The sequence below is a fragment of the Epinephelus moara genome, chromosome 22 (genome assembly GCF_006386435.1).
Source record: "Epinephelus moara isolate mb chromosome 22, YSFRI_EMoa_1.0, whole genome shotgun sequence".
Lineage (NCBI taxonomy): Eukaryota > Metazoa > Chordata > Actinopteri > Perciformes > Serranidae > Epinephelus > Epinephelus moara.
In genome coordinates this window covers 9,261,647-9,271,746 of record NC_065527.1, presented here as the reverse complement: position 1 = coordinate 9,271,746, position 10,100 = coordinate 9,261,647, and the positions used below count along the sequence as shown (strand labels likewise).

The following is a 10,100-nucleotide window of genomic DNA, read 5'->3' as shown; positions in this document are numbered from 1 at the left end:
GTCACGCCCCCCCAGCATGTGATACTGACACCAAATGCACCCTTTGGCATCTCTATGAAATGCTCTGTGCTTTCAGCTAATTCCGATGTAAACCCCTCCACAGCAATCCAAGTAGTATAAAGAGCAAGAAAGTCTGTGAAGGGTCAAACAAACACACTTTCAGCCAAGAGATCACAGTTTGAATCCCATGTGAAACCAAAAGTAAAGACAGCAGTGCCTCATATAGACCCATAAGGGTGACTTTGGTATCGGTATCACACACAACGGGCACAACAAAGCCATGGTCTTTGACAACCTGGGAGTGTCAGTGTTTAACTAGCCGCAATTAGACTGTGTTGAGTAGGTGAGGTGAGTAGGGAGCAGGTGACTGACCATAAACTACACGCATCCAAGAGGAAGCTACGATAACTGCAGATAATAGTGAGGCAAAACCAATCTGGGGTTGGCTTTCACTTTCACTGGTGAAACCGGTGTAACCAACATTTTCTGCATAGCACGCCTTAAAGCTCACGAGTGTGTTTGTATAAAGATGATAAAAGATAAGTGTGTGTGTGTGTGTGTCTGACAGACCATGTAGGTATTTCTGTGGTGACGCTCAGATTCTCCCCTCACTGAAACACACATACTAAAAAGTGGACAAAACAACCAATAGTCTTTTTATTGCCATTGTGCATGAACTTTGACACTGCAGGTTACACAAGGAGTATCATGTAGTGAGTTGATGAACACTCTGACCTGCCAGTGATGTGCTCTGGTCACTCTCAGTGCTGGTTTTGTATCAGTTGATGGCTTTAGCAACAAACTACTTGCTGATCCAGCCCCCATGCTCAAAACCAAAGGAATGCAAGATGAGACGCTTGTGTCAAAGAACGGACAACATCCGGGAGGACAACACGTTTTTTTGATTTTTTTTTTCCTATTATTGCACACATCTAGTTTACCAATGCCGAGTATATGTGGGACATTGGGAAAGCCATAGCTCTTGGTAAGGTGCTGAAATGTTTTAAGAAACCACAACATTGCATTGAGCCTCTTTAAAAGCCACATATATACAAAATATGAATGGAGCGTCAATGCAGGGATTCCACAAGCACACCAGATATCAAAATAAACGTGGGTTATGCTTCACTCTTGCAAATGAAAGTGGTGTATCATTTACACTTGGGCATGGCGATGCTCATTTAACAGCCTAGAGGATACATGAGATGTTCAGGTTTTGTTGCTTGGTGGTAGCATCAGGGTGCCTACAACACTCAGTAATAACAGACAGACAGTGAGAGGGAGGCAGGCCAGTGTGATCCTTTTATCTGTGCATCAAACACATGAAGGCGCGACTGTATCTGCAACCAAACATCTCTTAGTACTGTAGCTAGTCTCTTAAAGCGATCAAATCAAAAGGCTGAGAGATATTTTAGGAATGGATCATCATGAGTCTATTTATGTCTCGGATGCTAAAATCTCATGGAATGCATTTAATGGAATAGAAATTATCTGGATTATCAGAACAGTCTAAGTTTAGATATGCAGATTGGAGTTAGAGGTTGTGCAAACATTCATCTTGTATGGCTATAGTTCGTTTATAGCTTGTGCAAACTGTGTGGCTACTGTCGCCCAGGAACGGGTGTCCAACCTAAATACTTTCGTGGTACTGGCCGAAAAGTGCTACTGCGTCTACAGCACTTACTTTGCAAAACTGTACAGAAAACTGGTGTCCAATTTGTAATGTTTACTGATTCTATTATCAGGTAGTTTTTGATTCAAAGCTGCATTTATAATTATTTTTCTAGTTTCAGGCAAGCTGTCAGGTTCAGTTCGTGACACATTAGAGCAGTTGTTTTTGCAGTGAGGTGCAGACGTTCCTCTGCATCACAGGTGAAGAGGAAATACAGCGAGAACTGGACAGAGAGCTCCTCCTAGCGCTGTCTCACTGGAAATGCTGGACAGATCTAGTATTTAGGCACATGTCCTTACAGGTTAAGTACCACCTCTACACCGAAAATGTCTGGTGGGAAAGCGGCTTTAGGGGCAGCAGAACAAGCTAAACGACAATTGCTTTCTCATATCCAGCAGACACAGAGCAACATTAGCATCCTCAGCTACCCTAAAGATGTATCTGGCTTTAGCTGCTTAATGATCCACTCTCTGTATAACATCTGGTGGTTGGCAGATAGTAAAGAGAGGGAGTTTAAAACCAAAACAATGAGCTAAATAGAGGGTGAAATACTCTGTGGGTTCATCACTACAACTGAACCCTTTCACACTGAACAAAGCCATTTGATTCATTTGGATAGAAGAATATTTATCAGCGCAGCTTTAAATCATCACTTTGCCAATTAGGGTGAGGCTGTGTGTTGTTTAATAAGAATGACTGTGCAAGCAACTGTTTGTGTTTAGACAACTTTAAACATTTGAGACGTTTTGCATTTATACTCAAAGTAAGCTGCTGAAGAAAGAATTGTTTTGTTGCTGATATTCAAACTTTGATATCTCTAAAAAAGTTCTAATTCTAAATTCAAACTACCGCGTGATATGGGAACAATTTTAAGCGCAGCAAGCTTTACATCTGTTGCCTGACCGCTATGTTAACTCTAGCGTGGCACTGCAAGTTCTGCAACATAAGTGAGATTAGGCAGAGTAGGCTGTGGCTGAATTCACTGACGAGAATTGCGTGTTCGTTCTCAGCCATTCAAACTAGATTTTTTTGCGAAGTGATGACTTGTAGCTTATGGTGGATAACGCGAAGCTTGTCCTACTGTTTTGTATGAACACGTCACTTTTAAAAGAGGAAATAAATGTTTCCTTTTGCATTCGAAAAGTTAAAATCATGAACCTAAAAACACTGTTGGTCAATTCAATACACTTAGAGACTTAAGTGCTACAGCCTTACTTCATCTGGTATGACTCGTAGCTTATGGTGGCTAATATCAGCTAATGCTAGCAAAATCTAAACTGATATTGCTGTATAATATTACTGATTTTATGACTACTTGAGCTCCTGTTGCATTTTGTCTGATGTTTTAAGACCCAGACACACCAAGCGGATGTCAAAGAACTAGCAAGTGCAAAGGTCGCCTAACGACGCCTGTGTCTTCGCCGAAAGGTTGAGCTTGAACACATCTCAACTAGCATGTATATTCTGCACCTGCGTGTGGAAATAACTCTCCATGCCAGCAGGTGGCGGTAGTCTGTATTCGTCATTCAAAAAGGGGAAATGTGACGAACAACAGGACGGATTTAAGATGCTAGCTAGCCAGTAAGCTCATAAACAACAAAACCCAATGTTGAAAAAACAAAGCATATTTAACGTGTGCTAGCAAATATTAACACAAACATTTGCGATTGGTTCCTGAAGAGCTCGATGATTCAAGAAATAATCTTACCTAATATAACAAGTTTGTTTCAATCTAACACTCTCTTGACTTAAGTTGTTCCTTTCCTTTTCTCACGTCCGTTTCTCTGCACTGAGCTGAACTGCCAATCAGAGTGATTTTAATACCCAGCGGTCTCTGTCAAGTCGACATTCTAAATCTGCAAAAGCAAAACAGCCAACGAGGACTGACTAGTGCCAATGGTGCGGGACACACTGCAAAAACTAGAGAGACAGACGCTCACCAGCGGCCAATTGTCAGCTTGGTGTGTCAGAGCCCTTAAGGCCTTAATAACCGGGTTTCTTTCCAATCAATTACTTGTTAGTTCTTGTTCATCCAAACTGTGTTTTTTAAGCTATAATACATCCAGGCCAGTTTTATTGGCCGATATCACAGGAAGAAATGTTGGCTGACGGAGAACCAGAGAGATTTGTCAAAATGGGAAATGTCCTGCTTGGTACTTCTCTTAGCCAGAAGTCTTTGATCGTCCAACCTAAAGGGATTCTCATTAAAAAGAAAATATTAAAAACCAAATATTGGCCAATGTATTGTTATTGTTTTTTAAACTCACAAATATCAGCCACAGAGCACAGTATCGTTCTCGCTCTAGCCTTGATAATGTTAGGATGAATTGCACAAGAAAACTCTTTGGCTACAAAACTGAGGTTTAACTCATAAGATCATTTCTACCTCAGAGAAATGTTTGCACAACTATACCTCCAATGTGCACCTCTAAAGATCCAAATGCTGCAGTTTGATTGTATCTTCACGAGACGGTACTGCAGACTCGTCCGCTTCTGGTCCACTGTCAACGGGCTCAGGGGAGCTGATCACATACCGTCTGCAGGCGTAAATATCAGACAACCACTGTACGTCATCCAAGTCTCTGTCCAGCATGCTTCCATCAACACACACACACAGCTATTAATGCCATCAGTCACAGTGTGTGTGGTCCGTACAGTATCCCACCACCAGTCCGAGAAGGCAACCGTGAGGGGATGCCCACGTCTTCAACCCTATGCAGCTAGCTGTCGCCAGTCTAGTCTCAGACTGGACTCTGGAACAGAAAGGAATGATTTGTCTGGGAATGAGAAAAACCAGGAATAAATGACAGTGAATCTGTTCTGCTTTGTCAAGCTGCAGATATTTGTATGGACATACATTCCAAATTACCTGAGTATAGACTCTGATTGTGAAATACCTGAAGCGAGGCCAGATGCAGACACTGTGCAACCAATTTGAGGCCATTTTGTCGTTATTTTCTCGTTGCCCAAATTATTTTCTCATTGCATTTTTTTAGACAGGGTTTAACAATGTGACCTGGATAGTGTAAACATAATCCTGAATAGTACAGCTGTTTTCCTGTTAGGTACATAACACAGCAATACACAGTTTTGGATTTTTTTTTTAAACAAGCATTTTTCTTTCTTTTCATAGAGATATATGTGTATATATATGTTTAGAGAGCTTATTCATACTGTGAATGTTGAAACAGAACACAACACATAATTTAATCAGAAATATACTACCAGTTTAAAATGCATGCCCCTCCCCCCATCCATCGTGCTCCATTCTTCCCTCCGATGCCTGCATATGATAACCTTTAACCATCAGGTCCTTCCCTGCCAACAACAGCTCAGACATTATGCAGGACAGAATATTAAGGTGGCGAGTCTTTGTGGTGGCGGTGGTGTTTATTCGGGACATTGTTGCTACGTCATGCAGAGATAGAAGGGGGGTGGAGGGGGTCAGCACAGAGAGACGGAGGCTCCCCTGGCAGAGCAGAGGGAGGTGTTGGTTGGACAGTCAGTGGTGATGGTCGGTGGTCGCTAGTGTGGATCCCGGAGTCAGAGGCCAGCTCTGCTCAGGTCTAGCTGATGGCCGGGCTGTCTGTCTGGGGGTCTGCAGTCTCTGAGGGCGAGCCGGGCTCCTCCGGGGGGTCGTCTGTGCTGGTGCTCGTGGAGACCTGAGTGGGGGCTCCGTAGAGCGATGTGGCCCCCTGGGGCTCTGAGCCGGAGGCCGCCTCCGCGTTGTCCTCATCCTCCTCAGGCTCCAGGGCTGGGGTGAGGTGCAGGGAACCGGGGAGTTTGACGGGGCAGAACGCCGAGCCCGTCGGGATGAAGTTGACCTTGTTTTTGTCGGGGCAGGAGAAGAGGGGGACCGATGCTGATGTGGACTGCCTGGAGCTGCGGAGAAACATGCGCAGTGTCAGTGGGGATCAGACATTCCTGGGGCGGCAGAGAGACTTTAAATTCAGCACAAGTATCAAACAGTCTATACCTCATCTCCTCAAAAGCTTTAATCTTCTCACAGCCCTCTGGCGGCTCTCGCTTGAACATGTAGCTGTTGTTGGGTTTGGGCGAGGAGGCAAACTTGGGCAGTGGTGAGCTGCTTCCACTGTCTGTGAACACAGAGATACAGGGTAGAAACTGGCCCGAGGGCAATCAGCACTGGCAGAGTGTTTTTAAGTGCTACATTTTTTAAGTCCAGCACTCATCCGCCTCACGGAGAAGATGCGCTTTTAAATATAACAATCAAGTCTGATTCCAAATCCAAACACTGAACTCTCATCTGTCTTTTTTTTACTTCTCTGGGGTACTTAGTGAGGAATCTCCACAGGCAGCTGACAATCTACACTTTACAATGATTAATCAGGGCCCAAACTTTCACTGTGGGCGTATAGAACTATATGAGACAGAGGGAAATGAAATAAATAAATGAGTAAAAGAGAGAACAGCTTGTTATGAGGTCAGAGTTGCTGTGGATCTAATGGATGGACAATTAAATAAAAAGACCAAAACCAACCAAACTCAGTGTTTTAACTTCCCTGTATGTGACACTCAGCTCCATACCCAGTGATTTACAATAGGGATGTCAACAGCAAAGAACATTTTTCACTCGGTCGGTCTCTTGGTTAATTTTACTACCCTTCAGTTTAGAGGTAGTACTAGCACGTGCCACATAAGGAACAAAGCTAACAAGGTATTCATGCTACACCAGTTAGTGTTGATGTAGTCTGCACATGGGATTAATTGACAAGAAGAAAAACATACAATATCGCCAGACTTTACTTTTAAATATGGAGCAATATTCTGTGCACATTAGCTGCTAGAATAAAAGGTCACAGCTACTGAAAAAGCTCAACACTGTATTGTATAAAACAAAAAAAAGTATTAAAAAAAAATAGACATCATGCCAATTCAGTCTGTTGTGCAATTTCAGGGATGCATTAACTTAAATCAGAGTTTTTAAGGATCCACCAGAAACATGTGATCATGACTGTGCCCTTCATTTCAATGCTCCAACAACCGTTTGATGTTCTTTACCTTTATCCCGGTCGTACAGTAGATCCTCTGTGGAGTAAGGACTGCCGTCATGTGATCCTGGTGGGCAGGCAGGCGAGGGGCAGGGCGACAGGCTGGAGCAGCTGCTGGACCGGCCGGGGGCTGATGGAGTCTGGGTGTCCACGCTGCGGGTGCTGCTGCTGCGCTGCTGGGGAGGGAAGGGTGCCCGCCGCCCATCAGGAACCTCCAGGGACTGCAGAGTCCGACAACAAGAGACAGACAGCAGGGAGAGAGGACAGAATACTAATCAGAGCTGGGACGAGGTAGATCAACACACTGTGGGTTGAGAAGCATCCCTGTATGAGTTTAAATAAAACGGAGCCTCACCTTGAGCTCCTCTTTCTCTCCGTTGTCTTTGATGAAGACCTTCTCCAGCTCATGGTTGATGCCCTCCATGCTGCTGGGCACCCTGGAGATGGAAGGCTTTGGCACTGTGATGTTGGACAGCGGCATCTGGGCCGACTTCGACATGGAAAACTGCTGCAGAACACACACAGACACAGTGTTTGATTAGAGAGAGAAACTGTACTTGAGGTTTAATATCCCAGTCTGTCAGTGCGCTTAATTATGTACTGACTGACTGACTTACTAGAACTGATGATGATTCAGATGGACCAAACTCTTCTACCCACATGGGTGTACTAATATGTTCTCCAGTCAGTGAATATGTGTGAATATTTTCAGCACAGCCCGACCACCTTGACGTCTCTGATTTTTTTCAAGCAGTGTCCTACCTGAACTTGGCTGGCTGTGGAGGTGTGGTTTGTGGTGCTGGTGAGGGCGGTGTAGGTGATGGTGTTGCACTGCAGGGGGGACAGTCGGTCCTTGTCTTTACTGTGGCGTCCTCCTTGTTTGCTGCGCTGGAGCTGATGTCGGAGCTTCGCAATCTGCTGGAATCAAACAGGAGAGCAGGAGGAGACAGAAGAGAGACGTTAACATTTAGCAGGTAGGACCTGGACGATATTGTATCCAAGTTAACACATAACTCCATAATAAAATGTTTCCTGGGCAGTTAGACTTTGTCGTGTTTGCCGTGATGTTATCACCTAAAGCCCAGTTTAGACCAAAGATTCGCGATGAGGCGAGCCGAAACACGCAACTACTTAGCAATGCGCCGTTCTGCAACGTTCTACAAACCTGCCAGTTCACACCAATGCAACTAGATGAGATGGTGTATCATCTCTATGCAACTACTCTCTGTACTTCTGTTCTGATTTCCAGATTTTCAGGTTTATTTTGTGGCTGAAAATAATTTGTAACTTCTTAAAATATGAATGAGGATAGTGATAGTGAGATACTGGCTACAGCTGCATGTGTAGAAGTGATGAAACAGTGAAAAACAGAAACAACACCAGCATCAGATGGACTGTATTCATAATAAATACGCCACAATAATATAAATAACCAGCGCCAATTAATCGGTCAGTGAGAATGTGTGTGTGGCGGGGCATAAGCACATATAGCAAGCAGCAGCAGTGACCCACCGTCCAACACCAGCACGTCGTGAGGACAGAAACAAAGGGTTTGGCGGAGATGGAGCACCTGCCGCAGCAAGCGAGCAACACTGCTTTTTGTTTTCTTGAAAATATGACATGACAACAGAGCAAACTCCATCTGCTGATGACGAGTGATGAAGAGTGTGATGTCTTTGAACGCTTTGGAAAAGCTAGCAAGTTGCATGAAGATTTGATTCACACAAAAAAACCTTGTCAAACACTAATGAATAAATCCTTAACCTAAATCTTAACAGGCGTACAAGAACAGCAAACTTCTGTCTTCACTGCTGCTTAATGCATCAGATTCACAGGCTTTTTACACAGAACACAGCTTGAGGTGTGTTATAGCATTAAAAACACAGGTGGAACTAACAACATTAATGATGGCTCTGTTCCAGCACTTATGACATGCACTGTTACAGTTACACCTGTGTTTGACAGTGGTCCGTCCTGGTTGTCATCCTCCTTTTCTCCCCATGTGTCCTGTGTCTCTCTACTATCTCTCACAGCATTAGATTCTTAATAGGAAGTAAAGCTACAAAATGGAGATGCAGTTTATTGACTCAACACAAGTCCACCAGATGTCACTGTTCCCAGAGCAGCTAGTAGAAATGACAGACGACACCTGCACTGTCAGTTCTTGTTTGAACTCTAGTTCTACCATGGATGTAGATAAAGTCATTTCACACACATTAACTTCATCTTTAAGTAAATTTTCACACTTAATTCTGGATTCTTAAACCGGTTCCTTTCTGACTTCTGGAACACTGGCAATATCTGTTGAACCAGTACCAGTTTTGAGCAAAACTATAGCAATCAAGGATGCATCATTAACCGAGAACGTTGCAGCATGCACAACAGAGGTATACAGTAATGGTGGATAGCACTGATTATCTGTGAACTGTTGTTCTTTTATTGCAGATTTTAGTTTTTATTCCCCAAAAAAAAGCACGGCTTGTTAAGAAGACAGAAAACTACTACGAGAAAGACTCCCATCCTCTCTTTCCTACCAGCAGAATATGACTGTTTGCACTTCAGATCAAGGAAAACCTGCTATTTTCTAGTGGGAACCAACTTTTCAAGATCTGAACCAACTTATTTTTGGTCGAGATGCTGCGAACGGTTCAAAATAACCACAACTGAGCCCATTTCATGTTAGTGGAGTAGGGATTAAAGAGACAGGATGAAGGAACTCCCACTCCTCCACCGTACAACCAGTACTCCGGGACATGTCCATACATGTTCCCTCACACAGTTCTGACACTGTCCTTCTTTACAGAAGCAACAGAACACATGCGGTACTTATCAATGCAGGCTCTGTCTCAAACGGCTGCTATGTGATCCCTATATTTGGACCACTGAACCAGTCACACTGTGCAGTCCTGAAAGTTTTTGTTTCCTCCTCAGGCTTCACTCAGGGCCATGTGCTTTTCAGGTTTTCTACAACAGACAGTGGACTGAGTCTGAAATTAAATTGCAGTGAGCTGACAACAGTGTGTGCAGTCACAGCTTCATATTTTCCATAGTCAAATAAACTAATAGGTATTCAAAGGCTAAAAATTAGACAGATGATCAGAGGACTGATACAAGAATAACAGAACTATCAGAGCTTCTGACAAAACAAGGAATTTGATAACACCCCCTTTGTCTCAGAGACCTTGTGTTGGGCATTATCAGTTATCAAATAATCACTTAATTGAACAAAAATACACTGAACATAATAGTTGGTCCAGTTTAACTCATTATTCTCTGATATCACCAGGCCCTTTGGTGATACCCTGGCCCTCTGATCTTACTATATAATGACGAAAACTCTGTCTGTGTGTCTGTTCCACGTTTTTCTCCTCACTGACTTGGTCAATCCATGTGAAATTTGGCACAGTGGTAGAGGG

At 43.6% G+C, this 10,100-nt stretch overlaps 1 protein-coding gene across 4 annotated transcripts in view; it reads right to left on the bottom strand.

Annotated features, from left to right (window-relative positions):
* Positions 1-633: 633 nt before the first annotated feature.
* glcci1a (glucocorticoid induced 1a) overlaps positions 634-10,100 on the bottom strand; it is a 25,972-nt gene continuing 16,505 nt past the window's right edge. Inside the window, exons 4-8 of one of the 4 annotated variants that reach the window (XM_050033871.1) lie at positions 7,447-7,602; positions 7,040-7,192; positions 6,695-6,905; positions 5,649-5,769; positions 634-5,554 (exon numbers count right to left, since the gene is read on the bottom strand). In XM_050033871.1, the coding sequence (XP_049889828.1) occupies positions 5,239-5,554; positions 5,649-5,769; positions 6,695-6,905; positions 7,040-7,192; positions 7,447-7,602 (957 nt within the window). In that variant the 3' untranslated portion in view covers positions 634-5,238. The remainder of the gene's footprint in view (positions 5,555-5,648; positions 5,770-6,694; positions 6,906-7,039; positions 7,193-7,446; positions 7,603-10,100) is intronic. The other 3 variants (XM_050033873.1, XM_050033874.1, XM_050033872.1) reach the window with 3 other exon arrangements.